The 25,153-nt window shown below is 53.7% G+C and overlaps 2 protein-coding genes across 3 annotated transcripts; both read left to right on the top strand.

The window, feature by feature from the left end:
* The first annotated feature begins 481 nt into the window (after window positions 1-481).
* On the top strand, window positions 482-2,064 carry LSM10 (LSM10, U7 small nuclear RNA associated). Its single transcript, XM_063419104.1, has 2 exons — window positions 482-576; window positions 1,458-2,064. The coding sequence occupies exon 2, from the start codon at window positions 1,463-1,465 to the stop codon at window positions 1,850-1,852; it is 390 nt and encodes a 129-aa protein (XP_063275174.1). The 5' UTR covers window positions 482-576; window positions 1,458-1,462; the 3' UTR covers window positions 1,853-2,064.
* A 1,016-nt stretch (window positions 2,065-3,080) lies between these two features.
* STK40 (serine/threonine kinase 40) lies at window positions 3,081-25,113 on the top strand. 2 transcript variants are annotated; one of them, XM_063419096.1, is made up of 12 exons: window positions 3,081-3,195; window positions 9,218-9,330; window positions 11,245-11,364; window positions 12,353-12,438; window positions 12,907-13,050; window positions 14,182-14,409; window positions 15,207-15,259; window positions 18,104-18,219; window positions 21,365-21,509; window positions 21,775-21,894; window positions 22,167-22,251; window positions 22,897-25,113. In XM_063419096.1, the coding sequence occupies exons 3-12, from the start codon at window positions 11,253-11,255 to the stop codon at window positions 23,113-23,115; spliced, it is 1,308 nt and encodes a 435-aa protein (XP_063275166.1). In that variant the 5' UTR covers window positions 3,081-3,195; window positions 9,218-9,330; window positions 11,245-11,252; the 3' UTR covers window positions 23,116-25,113. The 2 variants fall into 2 exon arrangements, with proteins under 2 accessions (XP_063275166.1, XP_063275167.1); XM_063419097.1 differs by lacking the exon at window positions 3,081-3,195 and adding an exon at window positions 5,988-6,140.
* Window positions 25,114-25,153: the final 40 nt, after the last annotated feature.

Raw genomic sequence — 25,153 nt, 5'->3', positions numbered from 1 at the left:
CACTGGGACATTGGGACACGTGGACGCCGGGACATGGGGACAGCGGGACACGCAGACACCGGGACATTGGGGCATTCGGACACGCGGACGCCGGGACATGGGAACATTGCGACATCGGGACATGGGAACATTGGAACAAAGGGACATGGGGACAGCGGGACATCGGGACATGGGAACACTGGAACAACGGGACATGGGGACAGCGGGACATCGGGACATGGGAACATTGGAACAACGGGACATGGGGACAGCGGGACATCGGGACATGGGAACACTGGAACAACGGGACATGGGGACAGCGGGACATCGGGACATGGGAACATTGGAACAACGGGACATGGGGACAGCGGGACATCGGGACATGGGAACACTGGAACAACGGGACATGGGGACAGCGGGACATCGGGACATGGGAACATTGGGACATCGGGACATGGGAACATTGGGACAAGCGGACATCGCGTTGGGGGCGGAGCGGGCGCGGCCGCCCCGCCCCTCCCAGCCGAGCGAGGGGCGGGGACGCGCGTGCGCGAGGGGCGGGGCGGCGCGAGCGAGCGCGCGGGAAGGCGCCGGCGCGTGAGTGCGCGGGGGGGCCCCGGTGTTCGGGGGGGGGAAGGGAACGGGGACAGCGTGGGGACCTCGGAGGGGACAGCGAGTGGGGAGGGGGGCTGTGGGCAGGGACAGTGCCAGGGGGACACGAAGCAGCCCCGCGTGCGGTGGGGGGGGCACGAGTGCCAGGGGCGGTGTGCCAGGGGGGTGGGCGAGGAGAATGGGAGCGACTGGGGAGAGGGGGGCCGTGCGCTGAGTGTGCAAAGGGTGGTGGGAGTGTGTAGGGGCGTGCAAGGAATGGTGTGAGTGCAGATGAGTGCGCAGGTGGGCGTGTGACCGGTGATGCGTGTGCAGGTGAGAGTGCAAGGGGCGATGTGTGTGCGTGCAAGTGAGCGTTTGAGGTTTGGTACGGTGTGCAGGGCTCGCTCCGTGCCCAGGGCAGTGTGCAGGGGCTGCTCCATGTGCAGATGAGTATGCAGGGGTTGGTCTGTGTGCAGGTGTGTGTGCAGGAGTTCATCCTTGTGGAGGTGTGTGTGTAGGGGTTCATCCATGTGCAGGTGAGTGTGCAGGGGTTGGTCCGTGTGCAGGTGTGTGTGCAGGGGTTGGTCCGTGTGCAGGTGTGTGTGTGCAGGGGTTCATCCATGTGCAGGTGAGTGTGCAGGGGTTGGTCCGTGTGCAGGCGTGTGTGTAGGGGCTGGTCCATGTGCAGATGTGTGTGTGCAGGAGTTCATCCATGTGCAGGTGTGTGTGCAGGGGTTCATCCATGTTCAGGTATGTGTATAGGGGTTCATCCATGTGTGTACAGGCATTGGTGCATGGGCAGCAGAATGTGCAGGGGTTGGCCCGTGGGAAGGGACCAGTCCGAGTGAGGCACAGCGGGTGGGTGTCCCCCAACCTGTCCCCCGCAGCCGCCATGGAGGAGAGCCCCGCCGTGGAGGTGAGCCACTCTCTGAAGGAGCGCACCATCGCCGAGAACAGCCTGGTGATCCTGCTGCAGGGGCTGCGCGGCCGCGTCACCACCGTGGAGCTGCGCGACGAGAGCGCGGCCGCGGGGCGCGTCACCAGCGTGGACGCCTTCATGAACGTGCGCCTGGCCGAGGTGACCTTCACAGACAGGCAGGGCACCGTGTCCCACCTGGACGAGCTCTTTGTGACCGGCAGGAACATCCGCTACGTGCACATCCCCGACGAGGTGGACATCCGGGCCACCATCGAGGAGCAGCTGCAGGCCATCCACAGGGTGCGCTACTTCGGGGGCCGTGACAAGGGCCGCAGGGAGTTCCTTCCAGCCAAGCACAGCTGAGGACCTGGTGCTGCCCGCAGCAGCCAGGATGGACCAGGGATGGACATGGCCCTTTGATGAACTGCCAGCCCCCTCCATGTCAGCCATCCCACCCCATGACATCTGCCCTGGAGCATTTTTCCCTGAGGACTTGGGGTTCTGCTGTTCCACGCACTGGTGCCTGCAGTGGAGCAGAACTGTTTTTTGTAGTGAATAACACCACTTAAAGGCTCTGTGATCTCTCTGTTCATTTCCTGTTCCATTGGCAGCTACTCATGTCCCTCTTCTCCAAGGGTGAAGGGACCCTTGCCAGAGCTGCCATCCCACTGCCCCTGGCTCAGCCTTTGCCTGCCTACAGAGCAAAGGACATGCTGTCACCAGTGTGGTTACCCTGGGAGCTGGAGCCCCTGGTGCCGAGCTGGGCAGGGGCTGGTTCTGGTCCATGCTCACCTTCCTGCTGACCACCGATCTGGAAGTGTTCAGTGAGAAGAGAGAGATGAAGGGGAGTGAACATGCAGGGGAAGGGGCAGCACCGTCTGCCTCAAAAAGCAGGAAGGTGTTTCACCTAGGACACAGAATGCTGGCACTGCTGGCTCCTCTGCTTCCTGCCCGTCCATCACCACTAACTGTGTGAGCCTGTTCCCGCAGGGACCCCGCGGGACACGGAACCGTGTGGCCCCTGCAAGCGGAGCTGGGGGCTGTGCCCTGGGGGTGTGTGCTCGGGTCTAGGGCTGGGCAGCAGTACAGGGCAGACCGGGGGTCCAGCCTGGAGGGTTCCAACCCCACCGCTCCCAGCCCGGGGCTCAGAGGGCGGGGGTTCTGTGGTTCCAGCCCGGGGGAGTCCAGTCCGGGGGATCCCAGCCCAGGGGTGTCCCAGTCCGGGGGTCTCAGTCGGGGGGACCCAACCCAAGGGGTCCCGGTGCCGCCGGGCGGGGCTCTGTGGGCGGGGCCCGCGGTGTCTGTGGGTGGGGTCATCTGGAGAGGCCCCGCCCCCCGGCCAATCACGGCGCGTTCGAATCTCCCGCGTGTTCACGAACTCTCCGGGCTCCAGGCCCCGGCCTGAGCCAATCAGCGACGGGTTCATGGCACCACAGCCAATCAGCCTCCGCTGCTTGCAGTTCTCTACTCTATGCCCCCCAACCAATCAGGGCCCGCCGCAAAACCGGTCCGGCCCCCCCCCGGTCTCTCCTCCAATCACTGCCCGCGCTGTCGCCATCTCCCAATCAGCGCCGCTGTTTCCCAGTCCTGGCGGCGGCCGGCAGGGGGCGGGCTGGCGGCAGGGGGCGGTGGCGGCGCGTCACTTCCGGTGCCAGACGGCCGCCGGAGCGGAGCGAGGCCGGGCCGGGCCGGGCCCGGGGCCATGGGTGAGTGAGGGGCGAGAGAGAGCGGGGGGAACCGGGGCCAGGCCATGGGTGAGTGAGGGGCGAGAGAGAGCGGGGGGAACCGGGGCCAGGCCATGGGTGAGTGAGGGGTGAGAGAGAGCGGGGGGAACCGGGGCCAGGCCATGGGTGAGTGAGGGGCGAGAGAGAGCGGGGGGAACCGGGGCCAGGCCATGGGTGAGTGAGGGGCGAGAGAGAGCGGGGGGAACCGGGGCCAGGCCATGGGTGAGTGAGGGGTGAGAGAGAGCGGGGGGAACCGGGGGGAACCGGGGCCGGGCCGTGGATATGGGTGAGGGACCTGGGGCCGTCGGTGAATGAGGGGGGAAGCAGGGATCAGGGTTGAGCGCGGGGGACGTGGCCCCGGCACCCGTCACCGTCCCGGTCCCACTGTGCGAGGGGGCGGTCGGGCACCGGGTCTGGGCACCGGTGGTACCGATCGTCCGCCGGGCCTCGATGGGACCGGGCCGGGGCAGCCCTCCAGGCTGGGGGACTGGGTTTTAAAAGGCCCCTTGGTAAATGGCTCGTTCGTCCCTTTCTGCCCGGCTGCCAGCACCGGGTTAGGTCCGGGCGGCCGAAGGAGGCACGGCCCGTGACTGGGGCTGGTTTTGCCTCCAGTCTGGGCAGGAACCTTTGAATTTAGACTTTCGGGACCTCTGTGCCGAGGAGGAGCCTGGTGTGCCTCAGCAGTGAGTAGGTGAGGGCTGTGCCTCTGAGTGAGGGTGAGTAATTTCTGCAGGTGTCAGAGCCAGGGACGGACCCTGCCCTGCACTCCCGTGGGAGCTCACCTGAGGGGCTGAGGGACCTCCCACCCCCACAGCTGGGTGCTGTCCCTCTCTGGTGTCCTTTGGGAGCCCTGCTGCCCCCGTGCAGTACTGAGGGTGTGAAAGGTCTCACTGCTGGAAGGGACCCCATGGGACGACATCTCCAGCCCCTCACACCGAGGTTTAGGGTTCCTCATGTGCCCATCCCGCTGCTCCCTCCTGCCCAGGCTGTGCTGGAATGTGCTGTGCCAGTGTTGAGGATTCAGTTCTTTTCTAGTTGTATGAACAGGTGTGCTGGGGGTCTGGGGCTGCAATCCCAAGTCCAGAGGGAGCTAGAGAAGAGCACACATGAGCAAGTTTAAGTCACTGGATGTGGTCCTGAGGCCATTGCCTGATGTGGTGGGGCTGAGCCACCACCCCTCTGCCACATGCTGCAGGACAGCCAGCTCCTCTGAGGCAGCAGGGACACAATGGGGCACAGGTGAGGTGCCTGGCACCCAGGTGAGGCATGACCTGAGGGACACCTGCTGGCATGGAGCCCTGGGCTGGCAGCAGTCAGGATCCAGGATATATTTCCCCGTTGCTGGAGGGCTCATGTTGCATCCTTTGATTGTTTCTGTGGTATCCATGCTGAGGGTTTGATCACGTAATGGTGTTCTTTAAAAGCAAAGTTCATCTGGGCTGTGACCCTGAGGATGTCACAGAGCTTGGAACAGGCAAGGGAAGCCTCACAGGCACTGAGCTGTGATTCAGCACAGAAAGGACCTCGACCTGTTGGAGCAAGTCCAGAGGAGGCACCAAGTTGATCAGAGGGCTGGAGCACTTCTGCCATGAGAGATTTGGGGTTGTTCAACATGGAGAAGAGAGCCTTCAGGGTGACACAACTGCCCCTTCCAGTACCTGAATGGGCTGCAAGAAGGGTGGACAGAGACCAATTACAACAGCCTCAAGTGACAGGACAAGGAGGATTGACTCTACACTGACAGAGGGCTGGGTTAGATGGGATATTAGGGAGAAAGTCTTCCCTGTGAGGGTGGGGAGGCCCTGACACAGGTTACCCAGAGAAATGTGGCTGCCTCATCCCTGGAAATGTTCCAGGCCAAGCTGAACGGGGCTTGGGGCAACCTGGGATGATGAAAAGTCTCTTTGCCCATGGCAGGAGGGTGGAAGGGTCTTTAAGGTCCCTCCCAACCCAAACTATTCTGTGACTGTGAATAGGGACAGCCCTGGGGATTGTGCCTGAGCTGCCCACTGAGTTCAGGGGGGTGTTACCTGTGCAGAGGCTCTGGTGCTCTGGGCAGGTACAATGTGTGTCTCCTTCCTGCCTGGGATCTCCAGCTGGAAGCTCTTGTTGGGCAGAGTAGGCTCTGTGTGTCCGTGTTCATTTTCTGTGTGAAACAGGCTATTTTGGTGAATATTTTTTTGTGAGTGTGCAGTTCCTGTCAGTGTGTTGTCATACTGCAAACCCCAGTAGCACAGGCCTGGCAGTGTGTGCAGGTAACTTCAACACCTTTGTCTCCAGGTAGGGCCAGGTGAGTCACCACTGTGAGAAACTGCAGCCACACCTCGCTGGGAAGTGTCAGCACGTGTGTGGGTCACACAGCACTCTGTGCACACAGAGGCCCTGCTGCAGGGGCTTATGGCATGTTGATAGCGTCAGAAGCAATAAATGAGAAATAAAACTTTGTCATACAACCCACCCCTCACCTGTGGTGGGGTTTGGAAGGTGAGCACAGCCTGACTGCAGGCACAGACCAGGTCAGGGACTCATGTGCTGGGGCAGCAGTGCAGCCTCAAGTGCTGCAGCTGCATTTCCAGGCTCCTGCTGTGAGGCTGGTGGGCTGGAATGGGGATTTTTCCTGGTGGATGTGGCCTGTGCTTCAGCACGAAAGGGTTAAGCTGAGGTTGGTGTTTATGTAACCAAAGAGGGAACTCCCAGAGATGAGTCCTTGGCTATCTCATGTGTTGATGCATCAGAAGGGTTTGAAGAAAGCCTGGCTTGTTGCTTGCGCCGTAATTACGCACTGGAACCCTGTGCTTCAGAGTTTCCCCGGCTGCCGGGGGGGCGGCCGGGATGGAATTTGCTTTCCCTGATGTGTGACTTGGCCTGTGGAAGCCTTTTTTGTCCCTGAGGAGCTGGAGACTGACCACAGCTGGATGTGGGTGGAGGTAAGGTGTGCTGGGTTCCTAGAGGGGCTCCCAGGTGCTGTTCGTGTGCCTGGGATTCAGCTGATCCGCAGGCTGGGCTGAGGAAGGAGGATCTCCAGCAGGGTGGGTCAGCACAGGCTGCCAGAGGTGGTTCTGTCTCCCAGTTTGTAGAGCTCAGCCAGTCCAGACTCCGTTGGGTGCCTTTCCCACAGCACAGGGCTGTCCCAGCCCCTCGTGCTGCGCCAGCGCCCCGGGATCCTTCCTGCTCCTGTGGGCAGAGAAACTCTGTGCCTGGTTTTGAGAGAACTTCTCGCTTAGGGAAGAAGTTGAATGAGTCTCAGCTCAGTTCCAAGAACCCTGTGAGTCAGGGCTCCGTTTCGGGAGCAGGCTTCCCTTCCCGGAAGGGCAGCGCAGCGGAACGCAGCCTGGACTGAGTCATCCAATGGGCTTTTTATATATACATATATATATATATATATATATATATATATAATTATTTCTCTTAGAGAACAGTTCAACTCCCAGAGCTTTCAGTAATGATAACATTCCTGCATAGGGAATCTCCCCCATGCAGTGCAGAGGGAGAGGAGGGGAGCCCACCCTCCTCCCCACATGCCCTGTGAGATGATGAGCAAGGAGCCAGGGAAGGGCTGAGGCTTCCCCTGTGCATTCCACATTATCTTTAGGGATGAATTTGTGCCTGGCTGATGTCAGGGAGGCTGAGTTGGCTGCAGGAGGAGGGACAGTGCAGACAGGATGGGCCTGGTTTGATACTGAAGAGCAAAACAAAAGTCCTGTGACTGAAACTTTGAAGGACACTATGTCCAGAAAGTAACTTTCACCCAATTAAGGGTCATTTAAATGTTAAAATACACATCAGCTTAATGAAGTACATGTTACCACACATGACTTTCTTGCTCAATTTCCCCCCTAGATCATGCTGTGTGTGACGTAGGAAGGGGAGAATAAAGGTGGGCTGTGGATGAGGGGGGCAGAAATTTCACCTTTTGAGGAGGAATAAAATCTAAAAAGCCCTTGGAGACACTTAATGGGTGACTCTCCTCTCCCTGCTCCCAGGGCGGGATGATGTCTTCCTGGTCTTTGACGTCTCGGGATGCGCTTCTGGTCCCTGAGGACCATCTGGGATACAAGGGGTGTGTTTTTGACCAAATTTCATGCGCTTAATGCAACAGCCTGCTTTCCTTGGGATCTGCCCTGCAAACATTCCCTTTAATCCCCCAGCCAGTGACTCCTCTGCAGGCCTGCCCAATCCAAACTCCGCCTGTTCTCAGGGAAGCTTTTCCAATGAGAGCCGAGGCTCTGTCCCTGGGAGTGCTGATGACTCGGGTCTGAGCTATTCCTGGCCGGGTCTGCCCGGGAAGGAGTGAGGCAACTCTGGGATTGTTGCTCCTTGCAGTGACACCAACCTGCTGGTGTTCCATGTAGGAAGCTGGGCTGTGCTCCAGCTTTTACCCATTTAATGTTTTGTTCATGGAGGTTTTTAGGTCATGTCCAACAGAACTTTCCATGAGCAAGGTTTAAATGTGACCTTGGATTAACTGTCACTGGTAAATACTGCCCACTGTGGCATTTGGGTGGGAAAAGGTGCAGCCTGATGCTGCTCATGTGATTCCATTTTTCAGCTTCATTTTTGCAAACATGAAGACTGCACAGAGAGGAACAAAAACCTGTGGAGCAGCTCTCCAGCTTCATCCCAGCTGCTACAGCTTTTGGCTTCAGGAGGGAATGCTGTGCAGGAATGTTGCTGCAGTGGGTGGCAGGATGTCTCCCATCTGTTTGCTCCAGAGGAAAGTCCCTGGAATGGTGTGAGCTCCTTGAAGCTTCTTCTCAGCAGTCCTGAACTTCCAGCAGGTGCTCTTGGGTTCTGTCACCTGCTGCTGGTTCCCAGCTCTTCCACTGCATCACTCACCACAATCAGCTCATCACAGCAGCAGGGTCGAGCATTCTTTGGGTTCCCAGTCCTCACACAGGGAGTGTAACCACCCCTGAGCTCGTGTTGTGTCCTTGGTGCAAGATGAACCCCCCAAAAGTGTGGTGGGGGCTGGATCAACTGCTCTGGAGCCATGAGTGGTTTCTGTGCTGCTGAGAAATCCTGCTCATGCCCCAGAGGTGCCTTTTCCAGCTCTGAGCTGTGACTGCTGGACTGCAGGACCTGCTTGTTCTTTATTCTGGGATGAAAAGAGCAGTTTCCTCATCTCATGTTTTCCATTGTTGTTACACCGGGCACTGGGACGTGCAGTAATTCAGGAATTAAACTATTTCCTTAAGCTACATAATTAAAAGACATTACATTTAGGTCTCCAAATTAATTGATTCATAATTCTATTAAAGCCACAGTGAGAAGCTTTGGACTGGCTTCTCCAGTGAGATGTTTGATGCATCCCATGTGTCACATCAAAATTAAGTATTAATTTTTATGCCAGACTTGTAACTTTGTCTGTGTGAGGGACCATTTTTGTTCCAATGGCAGGACATGGAAGGAGGGTGGTTTGATTCAGTTTGGATTTGGGGGAAGGGATGCATCTGCCCACAAACAGGTGGGACTTTACAGTTCTTAAGACAGAAAAGAAAAAAAAGTCATTTTAACATCAGCAGGATCAGTCTTGAGAGAGAGCCTCCTGCATCTCTGCAAAAAAGCAGGACAAACCCATGTTTAAAACACTCCATCCCAGGGACAGTGATATCACATCCTGGTCTGACCTGAACTCTTTTAACTCCTAGTGTGATAAAAAGCTGCTGGTGGTGGCAGGGAGTCTCTTGGTGCTCAGTCAGGTGTTTGAGATGCTGTTAAGCCCAAGCAGGGGCAGCAGGGTGGGGCCTGAAGTGAAGCCTGTGTTTGTCCCTGTGTTTTTGCCTGCTCCAAAGGTCTGCCCTGCCTCACTTTGGAGATGGGTAACATGGGAGTTTGTCTTGCAGTGCTGAACTTCCAGAGCCCTTTTATTCTCTCACCAGGAACTTCAATCCTCTCCTGAGCCCAAACAAACAGAGATGTTTGGGGCTGTAAAGGTTCAGTGCATCCTGTGTTATCAGAATCATCCAGAACTGCAGCATCAAGTGTATCTCATTTCACTTTACAGAGTCCTCGACCTTTTGCCCATCCAGCCTTCTCCAAGGTGATGACTCCTGCCTCCTGAGACGTTGGAAAACCTAGTTTGGAAGAAGAATAACGATACAGTTGATGCTGAACTACGTGAGTCCTGGGGTTGTTTTGATTACAGTAACACCATTTGCACCAGCAAGCCCAGCCAGCCCAGATTGCACAATGGGTTTGTCTCAGAGTTCTCGTGCAGGGGTTTCTCCAGTGGAAATGTTACTCACAAGTTTCCATCAGAGGTGGTGATGTACAAGGAGAGGAGGAGTTCATAAAGATGTTGGGTCATGGATACAGAATGAACAGAGCAAGGAGCACGTGGGGGTCAGAACCGTGTCCTGTTCAGCTCACTGGGATGGTGACACTGCTCTGTGGAGGTGTGAAGTGCTGGGAGTCAGGAGTGCAGGGATGCAAAGTCTGCTGCAAGACTCCTCCCTTTATCTCCTGGCTGTTGCTGGTCCTGGACAGGTGCTGCTGGATGAATCAATGCAGTGAGATCAGCCTGTGTCCCCACAGAGGGTGGGACTGCCAGAGGGTGAACTGCACTCACAGGGAGGTGATTTATCAATCTCTTACGTGGTGAAACACCTGGGATCTTCTAAGGCAAATAGGTGCAACCCAGAAAGTATTTTCCCCTGTCTGTTGTAGTAACCTTTTAGGGAAGAACTTCTGGGATTGGGTTTGAGTAAGGAAATGGAGCTGTGTTTGGTTCCTCTTCTCACCTGCCCCCCAAAGTATCTTTAAAAAGTGGGAGCACAGACATTGAATGTGTAGATGTTTGGAAAAGTCATTGAAGCCATTTTCCAAAATCTAGAGATGAAGAGGAGCTGTAGTGGGATCAAAGCTTCCATTGGCTGGAGGTGATGGATGTGGAGAGCTCACACCACACCCAGCAGCTCACCTGAGAGGTGCTTTTCCAGCTAAACTGAAACAAGACTTTTAGAGAAGGAAGTGTTGGATTTATTTGGCCCTTCAGGTCTTGGCTGTGCAAATTCTCTTCAGATTTCTGAGGAGCAGAAAATGTACATTGGAAATCAGACTTTTGCACTACCTGAATAAGGAGGAGGTAGTTGAGTTTTTAGTTGGTGGTGCTCAATAGTGGTGATGTGTGGACCTTGAATAAATTCCTGGATGCAAACCATGAGATTCACATTTAATAGATCTAATGTTTCTTTTGCCCGCAGTGGTTGTGCAGGAAAACACACATGTTGTCCCCAGTGTTGCCTTTTGCTGGAATTGGAGCATTTAATAGTGTGTTAGTTCTAAACACAGCAGTGATTCCTGCATGTGGAGGCTCAGGTGACAGGGTTTTATGTGCTGGACTCCAAATTCTTGCTGCACTGGATGTAGGTAGATTGAAATGTAGTAAGATCAGAGCCTAACAAGACACAAAGAGAGAGGGGACTTTTTTTCCAGTCTAAAAATACATTTTTGAAAAAACATTGTGAACTGAACTGAATCTCACAATAACTATTGTGCTTGTTTTCTATGCCCTTTTTGGGAAAGGTAAAAGATACTAATATTTGTGGTCAGTTTTGTGCATTCTTGGCTGTTTGAGGAACAGACTGGAGCCTCTGAGGGACTCAGTGGGTGGCTGCAATGCCTCATGTGGATCCTTTGTGGAGGAACCCCCAAAAGGCTGCAGCAGCAGCAGCCACCCATACACAGGGCTAACTTGGGCATCTTCTTTCAGAGCTTTTGGAATATGTTAATTTGCAAACTTGTTTTTGCTGTAAAACAAGCTTTAATTATCTTGACTTGTTCCCACTATGTCTCTCAAACAACTGTTGTAGGAAATGTTGCCCTGAATAACGAGGCTGATTTATGCCTTGAGAGCTGCTCTGAGCCTGCAGCCCACCCCTGGTCTGTCAGCACGGAACCAGGGCTGTGTGTAGACACAAGTAGGCAGAGCCACCAGTGCATCCGTAGGTGAGATCCTTCCAGTAGAAATCAGGGATAACAGGAGAAAATAACTCGGTGGCTGATCAGATGTGATCTCTCTTCTCTTTCAAGAGCCAAGGATGAAGCGGCGAGCATCGGACAGAGGAGCTGGGGAAACATCCGCTAAAGCAAAGGCTCTGTGCGCGGGGATTTCTGGGAATAACGCCAAGAGAGCAGGTCCTTTCATCCTGGGTAAGCAAGGACGGGGCTCTGCAGCTGGCAGGGCGGCTGCTGGGGGCAAAACTGGAAACAAAAGGCACTGTGGAGTGAAGGGAAGCAGGTGTGTACCTCAGTGTCTTACCTGAGAGCACGCTGGATGTGCAGAGCAGCAGCCTGGGAGCTCCTGCAGCTGGCCAAGCTCAGCAGGCATGGGATGCCAGTGCAGCAAGGCAGGCAGGGCTTGGGAGAGAAATATGAGATCTTGATTTTACCCCCTTAAGGTTTTTTTTGAGGGGGTTGTTTTATTTTTTTAACTCTGTTCTTAAACTTTGTTAAATACCAAATTCATTGGGGAGTTTTTTGTTTAGAGCTGTGGGGAGATGAACAACCCCACTGACCTGGAATGTGTTGTCACATCAGTGTGGGGGGAACTTAATAGTTCACTAGTGGTCACTTAGAGTGGTATGTACCAAGACAAGGCTACTCTGCCAGCTCTGGAGAGTTGCTAGAATAGTTCTTGGTTCAGAACTGCTTATATAAACTGCCAAAAATCATAGACATCATTGGAAACCAATGGAAAATCGATTTGAGCTGACTGATTTAAAGTGGGGAGTAGAGACTGTGTGTTAACTTGGAATCTGGGCTCATTTGGACACCCCTGAGCCATCCCTGCAGAGGTGGCAGCTGTGTTCCCAGGTGTGGCAGTAACAGTTGCCATGGGTGTTGCTGTGAATGTAATAGCTGTGTGGTTCAGGCATGCAGAAATTAGGATTTCTGCAAACAGCTGGGCCATGTGTGGGCTTTGATAAATGTTTCTCCAGGGAACAAATGAAACATACACCCCAAAAGGTTTCAGAGTTCAGGACCCTTTTTTTTTGGCTTTAGATTTGTGAAAATGCACTCAAGCTCATGCAAAAAAGGGAAGTTGGTGCAAGCAAACATAACTGGTGACAGCTGATGTAACCCGGGTTAGTCACTGCTGCTGGAGGGAAAACAAGTCTGTTTCTGCTTTGTGCTGTAGGTCCACGTTTAGGTAACTCCCCTGTGCCAAGTATTGTTCAGTGTTTGGCAAGAAAGGACGGGACAGATGACTTTTATCAGCTGAAGGTAAGCAAACTGCAGGCTCCCAGACCTTCAGGGCTCTCCTGCAGAAGCACTTGGGCAGTGAGTGAGTGGTGTGGGCTGGAGCAGTGCAGTGGGGCAGAGCTGCTGCAGCTCCCCCTTGGCAGGGCAGTGCTTCCAGGCACAGATCTGTGTCCAGATCAGCCCTGAGATGAGGCCTCTGCTGCTGTGCTGCTCTCCCAGAGCCCTTGGATCTGTAGCTGAATGGGGCAGCTCCAGGAGGGAATTATTGCAGACATACAGGGATATTTGCAAGCAGCCACCTTTCCATGTTAATGAAGCTGCTGCTGTGCGTTCTGCACGGAGGGTGCTGAGTTCAGACAGGCCTGTGGCAAGGACACAACCATCAGTTCCACCAGCTGTTAAACACAGGGGAATGCCAAAAATGAGAGAGGGCTTGGGGACGTTTGTGTGCCTCTGGGAACTGTAAAGGCATTTTCCCTTTTCCTGAAGATTCTCACCTTAGAAGAAAGAGGTGATAAAGGAATAGAAACCCAGGAGGAGCGACAGGGCAAGATGCTGCTGCACACGGAGTATTCTCTTCTTTCCCTGCTCCACAACCAGGAAGGAGTGGTCCATCATCACGGGCTCTTCCAGGTACACTTGGTCACCATCCAGGCTGGGGCAATGCCAGGGATTGCTGATGGATTGAGCTGCTTTTGTTTAATGTACAGTTCGTGCTGACCCTGCTCTTGTGTGTCCAGGTTGCAGCACTCTGAGGTTAACCACTGCTGCTTCAAACAGGAGCTCTGGAGAGTACAGCAGGATTTTGGGAAATGTGGGAATTCACAGACAGGACAGGCACTCATCACTCCCCTTCAAACAGAACAACAGCCATTTCACTGGCAAATTAATTAGCACCTTTTAGAAGTAAATTTGTGCTTTCTGGTCTCTGTACTGTTTATGACTTGTAAGAGGGAACAAATAGCCAAGAAACTGTTTCAGCAAGTTAAACCAGTCACTAGGCTGGACAGTTTTTGTGTGAGTGGATTGTGTTGCTGTTGGTGACTTTAGGGCTGTTCACTGATGTGAGGGACTGATAGCAATTACTGCTTTGGGTGTTGGTATTGCCTGACTTGCTGGTTACATTTTGCCAACACACTTTTCACTTGAGACCATCTGTACTAACACTTAAATAAGCCAAATGTCCAATTCAGCTGTGTCTTGTTTACTGTAATGGAAGAAACTGCTAATTGTTCCTTGAGATTTCTGTTCTTCTTATGAATGGTGTGTTGGATCCCTCTGTTCCCAGAGGCTGCAGAGCTGTCCTGGGTTCAGCTCAAGGTCTCTATGTGTATAAAGAGCAGAGATTTCCTCTGCTTTCTACATTCCTCCTCCTCCTCAGAAAAGTTCTTCCAGCGAGGGTGGGAGGCCCCAGCACAGACACAGGAGCTGTGGCTGCCCCATCCCTGGAAATGTTTAAGGCCAGGTTGGACAGGGCTTGGCATAATCTGGAATACTGAAAGGTGTCCCTGTCCATGGCAGGGGATGGAATGAGATGAAATTCAAGGTTCCCTCCAACCCAAACCCATCTGGGATTCTGTGATTCATTAAGTAGAGCTCCTGTATTTTTTTGCAATCCTACCTGGGGACAAAGACCAAGCACTGTGATTGCATTTGCTTATTTTGAGATCACCCCCCAGTTATCCAGTCATTTATTCTGCCAGGCTCTGTGCATGTGCCCTGGAGCTTCCCTGAGGGGTTGCTGCTGTGTTTGCCTCCCCGCAGGACCGAGCTTGTGAAATCATAGAAGATCTGGAAGCCAACAGGATGGTCAGGAAGATGAAGAAGCGCATTTGCCTGGTGTTGGACTGTCTCTGTGCTCACGATTTCAGTGACAAAACAGCAGATCTGATCAATCTGCAGCATTATGTCATTAAAGAGAAGAGACTCAGCGAGCGGGAGACCGTGGTGATATTTTATGACGTGGTACGAGTGGTAGAAGCATTACACAAGGTGAGAGGTTGGAAACAGAGCTCCCTTCCAGTGCTGGGAGGCAAAGTTTTCCCACATTAGAATAGCAGATGCTTCAAAACTTCCTGAGGCAGGCAGTGGGCAGGTTACAGGGCATGGATGTTCACAGATCTCGTGTCCCAAGCCCTAAAGTGCCTTCCCTTCCCTCCCTGCTCCTCACTTTTCTGGGTGATTATGTGGTGTTTGTGGGCTGTGGAGAGGGGCCAGCCAGGCTGAAGGCAGGTCAGCTGAACCACAGTGTGTAAACCTCAGACAGGGGCAGTGAAAGAGGAGAGAAGAGCCTGATCAAACACAGGAAACAGAAACTGTTTCCTTGCAAAGCAAAATAAATCACAGTGTAAGAATTGATTGGAGATCAGAGCCTCGAGCTACAAGTTTTGAGATCAATGAACTCGAAACTATTGTAATAAAAATGGATTGTGCTGCTGTTTGACTTGTTCCCCTGTGACACAGGACACGTGTCCTGCCTTGGCAGGGCAGTCAGCGTGGGTCTGGTAAAGGAATGCTCATCAGATTGCTCTAACCAAGGCTGGACACTTCAGTTTCAGGTCTCTTAGGTACACTAAGTCTGTCTTTGTGTTCAAAGAAGCAAATTTGCTTGTTCTGTCCTGATCACAATCAAAAGTGAAGGGCATAAACCTGACCTGAAACCTTGACCTGGATTATTTCAGAGAGTGCAGATGGCAAGATTTCTTTTTAGTGCTCTTGTGCAAGTATGAAATGTATACTTCTACAACAAATAGGCTTTTGCTCATGTAATACTTCTGTATTTTTTACAGAAAAATATTGTGCACAGAGACTTGAAACTAGGAAACATGGTGCTAAACAAAAGGTAAGTGTGCTGGAGAGCTGCTGGTCTGGCAGTAGGCTCGTTTCTTCCTTGAAGCAAATTTCTAATACAAACACAGCCAAAGGCAGCACTTGTTGGGTGTTCCTGTGCAGGAGGGTGAGGGAAAGGAGAGCAGGCTGTGCAAAAACACAAAATAGCTCAAAGTTATATAAATTAATCTCTAAAAATTAATTTAGCCCCACCTAGGTAGTTCACATTTCCCACCTAGCTTAGTGGCCCCTTGTCAGGACTTCCTTTTGGATTCCAGCTGCTGAAAACTGAATTCTGTAGTAATTTATAACCTGCAAGAGAAGCACTGATTTTATTGATATTAAAAAGAACCATAAAAACGTGGTGGTTGGTTCTGTTCCCATCATTCACCTTCCATCATGCTAAAGGCATTCCCAGCCCTGCTGGCTGTCCTACAATCACAGCAGTGTTAGATCTGACTGCTGCACTGCTGTGTTTTTGCTAGCAGTGAAATATTGACTTATCTAAACAAAAGCACTTCTGTGCAGTGTGTGTTTGTGTATGAAATGGCTCCCTTGTTCCACTGCTGGTTTGACAGCAGCCTCTGGAGCCTGGCAGGTGCTGGATGCTGCTGCAGACCCAGAGGGAGCAGCCCGGAGAGGGGCAGGAGCTCAGCAGGAGCTCAGGGCAGGAGGTGGTGGCCTGGCTCTGCTTGGTGGCACTTTGGAGCTGCTCAGTGCCTTGGGGTCTGTATTCTTTAGCTGGCAGCCTAGTTCAGCCCAGATCCTCTGCTCTCCAGGATTACATTACTGACTAAATATTTTGTGCTAACTTGAAGAATGAGTGGAATTCATCCTTTTCACACTGTCTGGGTTTCTGTGGAATGAATAAAAAGCGGGAAGGCTGGAGTTCTGCAGGCTTTGAGTCTACAAAGCTTGCAGGTTTCCTAGGCTCACAGCTTGCTGCTCTCTCCTCCCTAACACTGAAAGAAAACGGGTTTTATCTACAGAGCTTGAACTTCTTGGTTCCCCCCACACACACACACGCAGCAGCTGCTGCTTCTCAGGGCCACCTCTAAGTTGTTTCAAGTTGTTTCTGTAGAGCTGCTGTAAGATAAATCTCTTCTGCCTGCTGCTTTGATTCTCCTCCTTGCTGGAAGAGGCAGACAAAGGTTGGTGCTTTAAAGGATCTGTGCAGAACTTCCCATCTTTTCTGGGCACTGAGTGTGCAGGGAAGCACCCCACCGATGGGGCTACACCCAGGGCCCCACTGGCAGGGGGAGGTATTTGAAGCTTTGAACACACTTGCCAGAGTCACTCTTTGTGTTACATCTCTGCTTTTGCCTTTTCCTCAGCGTTGGTGAGGGAAAGCTGCAGCCTGTGCAGCAGTGAGTCACAGGGAAGGGTGGGAGAGGCGTCAGAGCCATCTCCATGGAGAGGAGCAGCCCGTGGGGCTGAGCAGAACCATTTGTTCTGCTCACAAAGAGCCGGGTCCTTCCCAGGGCAGGGAATGAAGGGAACAATGTGGCACTGCAAGAACCTGGCAGGCACATCCCACCCGGGGCTCCCTCACACCTCCTTCCCCACTGACATTAAAGCCTCTCAGGTTTCCCCATTAGCCAGTGCAGGAAGAGCTGGGTGATTACAGATTAGATCAAATTTCAGGGGCTAAATAGAACCAAGCAACTCTGAACATTTTAGTGTCCTATAGAACACTTAGTCTTTTAAATCCTTAACAAATCCTGCAGTTTGTTATTCAGCCAGGGAAGTCTCCTGACAGTTGAAGCTAACACTTCTTAAACACAAGTCTGTCTGTTTTAATAACCAGCTCTCCATGGCCAACCCACACTTGGTTCTATTTCATTTGTCTGTGAGACTGGCTGGAAATGTTTCCTGGTTATTGTGACTGACTTAATCCATTCTCTTGGGCTCTAGTTGTGAAATACTTTTCAAGAAATCTTCCAGACAGTGTTTTTGTACTCACACCTTTACATTCTAAGTTAAAATCCAAATTATCTGAATGACAGGGAAGATTAATGGAACAATAGTTTTGTAATTAGCTCACTTTCACTGGAAAAAATTGCTAATGGGAGCTGGCAGTACCATAGGGAGGTAAGGGTGAATTAATAAAGAAATTTTGTGTACTTGCAGCTCTCCCTTTTCTGTGTGAGGTTTTCAGGTGTTGATCAGGCTTTGTGTTGTGCACACCTGTGTGGAGAGCAGTCCTGTGGATCAGGTGGAACTGCCACCAGGCTCCCATGTAGTGACACAGACGTGGTTGTGCTGAGTATGATCACAACTCCTGCAGCTCCTCTGGTGTCTGTAAACACTCGGTGCTCAGGGGCCAGGCACAGGGCAGCTTCCACAGGCTGTTTTCCCTTAGCTCCCAGAAAATGCTGTGTGAAGATAGCAGCTGGGAAGTGCAGGGCAGAATCAGCAGCTAAAACAAACCTCAGCTTTGTTGACACTCACGGCCTCCAGTGGTCAGGCAGGACCTGGGGCAGATCCTGCAGCTCTGGTGCTGCAGGCTGGGATGCTTCTGGGAGATTGGCCAAGGCACCTGTGTGGCTGCAAGATGAGCCAGGTACACCCTGTGCTTACAGCCACGCTGACACAGGCCACTCAGACATTGTCACAGTTGTCACAGACGCTTTTACTGCCCCTGTGACCCCTTTACAAGCCTTGTTGGCAAGCATGGAATCCCTCCCCTTTGGCACAAAGTTCATTTTACAGCTCTGTGTGTCTTCTCCCAGCGCATCAAACTCCCCAGAAAGCCCCACAGTCACAGTCCCAGTTCTGGAGTCACCTTGCTGTCTGTGCTGTGTGGCCCGTGCAGGATGGGCTGTGTTCTTCCCTGACACCGTGTGCTTCTCCCCAGGACTCACCGGATCACCATCACCAACTTCTGCCTGGGGAAGCACCTGGTGAGCGAGGATGACCTGCTGAAGGACCAGCGTGGGAGCCCTGCCTACATCAGCCCAGACGTGCTCAGCGGTAGGAATTCTCCTCGACACTCATCTCACTCTCTTCTGCCTCCTGACAATAAATAAAACCTGTTGTGTTCTCATATGTACCTTCATGAGAGCCTCTTAGTTAAGGTCCAGTTAGGAGACTTGGTCTAGTTTTCCAACTGGGAAAGTTGGAGGGAAGGAGCGAGCCTGTCTATTTTCTTAAGGCTTGTCTGAACCTCAAAGCTAATTCAAATCTGGCTGTTCCCAAATGAGTCTGACTGCAGACAACATGTTCTGTTTCCAGTGTCAGAATCCAGTTCCTGAGGCTTCCCTTAGGCTGCAGGTAAAACCCTGGGTCGAGGGGCAGCCAGTCCAGATACCCCCAGGATGTCTGTGTGTTCCAGCTGTGCACTAAGACCACCAGTTCCTTCAGCTGCTGCTCACTTCCAGGAGGGAATTAGTGACCCTCTGAGCAGCTTCTGGACCAACAGAGAGGAGTGACTTAAAATTAAAGGAATGATGACAGCAGGCCAGAGCAGTCTGGGCTGGATTTCCCCTCCAACAGCCTGGCCTGTGCCTTGTCTCCAGCAGAGGCTTTGAGCAGAGTCTGGCTCTAGCACAGAGCAGCTTTCCCTGGTGTCCTCCTGCCTTTAACTGTTCCCAGTGCATGGGACCATCAGGAACAACTGTGCTTTCTGTCCAGTTGCTTCAGGAGGTTTCTCTCCATGAGCTTTCATCTCTGCTCTGTTCATAAATCTCTGGATCCATCCCAGGGTGATGAGGGAGCTGGCAGATGAGCTTGTGAAGGCACTCTCCATCATCCACCAACAGTCCTGGCTCACTGGTGAGGTTCCAGAGGGCTGGAGGCTGGCCAATGTGATGCCCATTCACAAGAAGGGTGGGAAGGAGGATCCTGGTAATTATAGACCAGTTAGCCTCAGTACCCAGTAAGGAAATGGAACAGTTTATACTGAGTGTCATCATGCAGCACCTACAGGATGGCCAGGCTATCAGACCCAGCCAGGGAGTAGGTTGTGTTTGACCAACCTACTCTCCTTTTATGACCAGGTAACGCCTGTTGGATGCAGGAAAGGCTGTGGATGTTGTCTGTTTGGATTTCAGCAAGGCCTTTGACTGTCTCCCTCAGCACAGCTGGCAGCCCATGGCTTGGACAGGAGCACTCTTTGCTGAGTTAGGAACTGCCTGCATGGCTGAACCCCCATGGTGGGGAAGGTTCTGCATCCAGCTGGCAGCCAGGCACCAGGGGTGTTCCTCAGGGGTCTGTACTGGGGCCAGGGTTTAGTTGAGGTGTTAGGGCTGGGTTGGACTCTGGTCTTGGAGGTCTCTTCCATCCTCATGATTCTGTGATTCTGTGTTCCTGTACCAGTCTTTGAGCAGGCAGGGGTGGTCTTGGTTGTCAGTGCAGTGGCCCAGGCACCATTTTGGGTTTTTGTCTTCTCGTGCAGGTGAGTCAGATTAGTGTTAAAGGGTGCACGTACAGGTGAGACTGTGCGTGCAAAGCCTCTCCCTCTTGTAGATCCAGATATTGGGCATTAACACATGAGTTACTTGTTCCTGGTATCCCAAGGAACTGTATTGCAGAAATGCCCTCAGGGGGAGCCGGTCCTGGAAGATGCAGCCCCAGTGGACTCCCCTCAGGAGGCTCTTTGTCAGGGTTGCAGGCAGCAGCAGTAAATGTAGCCGAGCTCTTCCATCGTGATCTGCCAGGCAGGTTTGAGGCACTTCCCTCCTGGCCAAGAAGGGAGCAGACGAGGAGGTGGATCTTGGGGTTTTTGCAAGCCTTTCCTGTTCTGCAGGATATCCTGAGGCCCTTGTGACCAGATGGATGATAGAAGCCAACTGCTCTGCAGGAGCTCGGAGCAGTTGTGGCTCAAGTGGCTGAAGGAGGTTACAAGGAGCTGCTCCTTTCTTCTCTGAGATGCTGATCTATCCAGGCCTCCAGCTACCCTTCTAAGGGCTGTCTTGTGGTGTACCTGGCCATGGGTCTGTCTTGGCTGATCTCTGACATCTGAGGCTGCTTGAGACCCTGCGAGGCACAGCCTTAGCTCAGGACTCCTCCTGCTCTGCCCAGCCTGGCTCTCGCTGCCATTGTGCTGCACCCAGCTCCAGTGTCTGCCAGCAGCCCTTCCCTTGGGGCCCATCCCGTGCTCTCCAAAATGCTCTCTCCAAGTTGCTCAGTCTGCAGTTCCCCTCCAAGTATCAAGGGGGAAGTTACTTGAGGACATCCCAGACGTCACCACCACCTTCAGGCTTGGCGCATCCCTCTGTGTTGCCGGTGCTCCTGTGCAGGGGGAAGCTGGAACGCCTGAGGAATTAATCATTGTTGTGTGTCTCCAGGAGAAGCTGTCTCTGCTGAGGGATGGCTGCTGAAATGTCACAGCAGGAAAAGTTGGAGGAGGAGGGAGAGGTGCCTTTTTCTGAGCATATAAAGCAAAGAATAATTAGTACAAATACCAAATGCTGCAGCAGTGACTCACTGTGTGAGTCAGAGGAAGTCTCTCCCTGAGTCTTGTGCTGTGCTGTAGCACTGGGGTTTGATTTTGTGACCCTGTCCGTACTTCTGAGTGCTGATTATTGTTACCAAAGGGGCTTAGAAGCAGCATTTCCATCAGGTGAATCCTGGAGCTGCAGCAGCCTTGGGTTAGGGTTTGTCTAGTGTCTGTCTAAATGTCTTTGAGCAGGAAAGCACCTTCCTGCACACTCTGTGGCTTTACATCTGGCTTCAGTGGCTGTGTGCTAGATCACTGTCAGAGATCCTTCTGCATGGGCTCAGCCTTATCCTTCCTGGGCTTCTTTCCTCCCTCCTCGTGCCCTGTGCTCCCTGGTCCTTGAATTCCCTCTCCCTTGACCCAGACTTGCAAGCTGGGTGGCTCTGTGCAAGGAACACTGACCTGGAAACTCCAGCACAGCAGTTCCAACTGCCTGATGCCCTTGGTTATTCCTGCTCCATAGGGAACAGAGGACACTCGTGTGGAGATGGACAATTTACTCATTTGCAGAGGATGCAGCTTTGGTGTCATGCTATGAAAAGCCTTAATTGTTTTGCTTAGTGCTTAGAAAAAGTGTCCTGTGTGGGCATTACTCAGCACCTCTGCTGTGGGAGGTGAGGGGGTTGCCAGGGCTGTGCTTTCCAGGATTTTCAGGCTGTGTGTGCCCTCTCCCTGCAGGCCGGCCATACCGTGGGAAGCCCAGCGACATGTGGGCCTTGGGGGTGGTGCTCTTCACCATGCTCTACGGCCAGTTCCCCTTCTACGACAGCATACCTCAGGAGCTCTTCCGCAAAATCAAGGCTGCCGAGTACACCATCCCTGAGTGAGTACAGCCTGCCCCTCCTGCCTGCCCACGGGGGGCTTGTGGGGCTGCAGGGGCTCCCCTCAGCACCCCACGGGTCACAGCAGCACTGACAACAGGCTCTTGTCAGGTGTAGTAGACACCAGGAAGCAGGAGCAGGGCTGGGACAGCTTGTGGGAAGGTGAAGGAAACTCAGAGAAGTGGTGGCTCCTGGCCTGTGCTCCCAGCACGTCTCTCCTGCCACCAGCCTGCCCAGCCCAGGCTCACCAGGCGTTGTCTCTGGCAGGGATGGCCGGGTCTCAGAAAACACTGTGTGCTTGATCCGGAAACTGCTGGTCCTGGACCCGCAGCAGCGGCTGACGGCTTCTGAAGTGCTGGATTCCCTCAGCTCCATCATAGCGTCCTGGTACGTGCAAGGGGACAGACAGGACACTCGGTCTCTGGCCACAGGCTGTGTTGTTCCAGCTGTGGCTGGCTCACCTCACCAGAGGAGGCTCTGGGAACTGCAGTAAGCCTTTAAATCCCACGTGTCCACACCACTGTGTGCTGATGGATACAGCTGGAGAGCCCTGTGCAAATGCTTGTGGCATGGCCATGCCAGTGGGATCACCCTGGGGCTGGGTGAGGGTGGGTGAGCCAGTGCCGTGCTCTGGATCCCAGTGCTGTGCTCTCCTCCAGGCAGTCCATGTCCTCGCTGAGCGGCCCTTTGCAAGTGGTGCCGGACATAGATGACCAAGTGGCCAATCCTGAAAACCCCCAGGAGGTAGGTTTTCCTACAGAACTGCTTTTTCTGTGCTGCTGTTCCAATCTGTCTGTGATGGCACCCATTGTGTCCCCAAGCTGGGAAGGGGAGGGTGGGGAGGACACAGCTGAGTTGTGCAGCGGAAGGAAAGGCCGATGCTGCTGGGACCGAGAGGCACATCCAGCTGGCTGGGCTGCCAGGAAGTGAGCTCGCCCCGGAGCTGAGGAGAGCAGCTCCGCTCCCAGCAGCGCTCACTCCCTCACACACAGCTGGGAATGCTGGGAGGAGGCAGCAGTGTTGGCTCTGGCTCCCAGGGAGCTCTGCCATGGGAGCAAACATCCTGTTTTCCTGCCGGTGTGTTTCATGCTCAAAGTGCCGGCCGTGGCCTGGCTGCCCAGGGACAGCCGGGCAGGATCGGTGGTGGTGCCGCAGGGACAGGGGTCAGGCAGCTGCAGCCTCGGTGCTGGCAGGGTTGGGATGAGCCATGTCAGGACAGAGCTGCTGTGGTGGCCAGAGCTGTGCCCTGGTGGCACTGCTAGCTCACAAGGAGTCCTGCCTGCATGCCAGCAGCAGGTTCAATTCCTGCATTAAGACCCCAGTTATCCCAGGCCCATCAGAGGAGCCGTGGGGCTGCCAGGTGTGGCTCTGACAGGTCAGTCTCTGCAGGTGAAGGTGACAGAGGAGTGCTCGCAGTACGAGTTCGAGAACTACATGAGGCAGCAGCTGCTCTTGGCTGAGGAGAAGAACACCTTGCATGAGGCCAAGAGCTTCCTGCAGAAGCGGCAGTTCGGGAACATCCCCCCGGTGCGGCGCCTGGGCCACGACGCGCAGCCCATGAACCCTTTGGACGCGGCCATCCTGGCCCAGAGGTACCTTCGGAAGTAGCTTCCCCTGCCCCAAGAGCACAAGCACCACCCTGCAGTCTGCCCTCACCTCGCCTGCTCCAGCCTACAGCAATACCGGTGTCCCACGACGGGGAATAATGTAGCAATCCCAAGCTCTGTCCAGGGACACGCACTCACACCCGCTCCGGAGGGAGAAGACTTTTGGAAAAGCTAGTTTTGGAAGCAGCAAACCTCTTGGCATCTTCTGGAATCTGTTTTTTAAAATCGAAGCCTAGATGACTAATCTGCTTTTAATCATGACTGTAATCTACCTCTCTTGTCTTTTTAACCATGCTGTTCTCTGGATCGAGCAAAGCCCGTGGGAAAGGAGGAGACTTCCAAGGGTGAAGCTGCTGGCACAGAGCTGTGGCCGTGCAGCGCGGAGCCGGCCCGCGGCGCCCGCTCCGTGTGGTTTGAATAAGCTTGGATTTATCAGGGTTTCTCGAAAGGCAGAATTTCTTGAAACCTCCCACTCCCCTTCATCTGCATCAAATTTGTTTCTGTCCTTGCTGGCCGTGCTGGGCACTCCTGTGTGGCCACCGCAGTGACCCGAGAGCCCGGCCACGGCCTCAGGAAAGAGTTGAGGAGTCGTCGGGGCAGCGCCACCTGCAGGGATCGGATCCTGTCCTCACTTCAAAGGTTTCACAGGACTTGGCCCTCCAGGGCCCCTGCCCCCTCTCCCACCTCTCACTGATTCCTTTAGTTGATAAGGATCTATGATTTTAATCTTATTTTTCAGTAGCATATCCCAGGTGCAGTTACAGTTGCATTAATTCTGATTTAGCGTTTCTCCCCTCAGTTGTGGTACAGATGTAATATATGAGTTATAATGTGAAAAGCTTCCCAAAATAATCCACCTAGAGATAGGAGGGGCTGGCTGAAGTCTCTACTGTATTTGTTCCCAGCTTTTCTTGCCATCCCAGCCCAAACCTGGGGCTGCCTCTGCTCTCATGCCAAGGCAGGGGAAGGACATCCTGGTTTGTCACCTGGTGCCACTGGAAGAGCTTTGGCCTGTGCTGAGAACAGGAACGATTGTTTCTGAGCCTCATTTATGAACTGGATGCCTGTCTTGCCAGATGAACTGTTCTCACACAGAGCTCCCAGGGCTCCCAGTGCCCTGGCCAGGGCTCCTGCTCAAGGCAGCCCCTTCTTCAGCTGCCTCCTTCCCTGCTCCTGGCTGCTCCCAGCCCTGGCATCACCCTCCTGCCAGCCCTGTGAGCAGGGAGGGTTGGAGCTGGGGGGGCTGCCCTGCTTTTTGGGGCTGCACCGCCCTCTGGGCCCAGCTCTTGCAGCACAGCGGGCGTGGGCAGGGAGAGAGTGGCCGATGTTTGTAGCGTGTTGTTGCCTTTTCTTGCCCCGGGCTGGGGAAGAGGACGGGGTCTAAGCTGGGCCACCCCAGCAGTGGCTTTGTGGGGACAGGGGCTGGACCTGAACCTCCCTGGCCACGTCGGGCATTAGTTCCTGCCTGTGCCTCGCCAAGGCCCTGTGGCCAGGCAGGGCCTCGTGAACACTAACACAGACCAGCTCCCTGCACCACCCCAGCTGAGCCAGTAGCCCCAACTCTTTCGCCTTATTTATTTTGAAGATGGTGGGTCTGTCCCATCACCCCCTGTGCCACCAGCAGCAGGGCAGGGATCCCCTGAGCACCCCACCAGGGCCCTGCTTTCTCCTTCTGGTTCTCTCCTGCCTCATTCCCTTTTTATTTTTACTGTTTTTCCCCAATGTTAAAGCAAAAAAGCAATATTCTGGGACTCCCTGAGGCTGTATCACACCAGGATCCTGCAGTGGCAGCACCGGTCAATCCACTTGTGCTAAGGCAAACTGGAAGGGGGTGGTGCAGGGGGCATGGGGGGCCACAGGGCCATGGCGGGACAGAGCCTGTTGTAAGGAAAAAAAGAAAAAGAAAAAAAAAAAAGAGGAAAAAAATTTGTATAAAGACGTTATTTTTGTACTACATCGGAACTACTCCTGCATGTCGGCAATAAAACTTCATACGACAGCCCGGCGACCCCACAGGGCAGGGCTGGGAGGGCGGGGTG

The sequence above is a fragment of the Prinia subflava genome, chromosome 24 (genome assembly GCF_021018805.1).
Source record: "Prinia subflava isolate CZ2003 ecotype Zambia chromosome 24, Cam_Psub_1.2, whole genome shotgun sequence".
In the NCBI taxonomy this organism is placed as follows: Eukaryota; Metazoa; Chordata; class Aves; order Passeriformes; family Cisticolidae; genus Prinia; species Prinia subflava.
The sequence above is the reverse complement of the archived record's forward strand: the minus strand, read 5'-3'. Positions and strand labels throughout refer to the sequence as shown.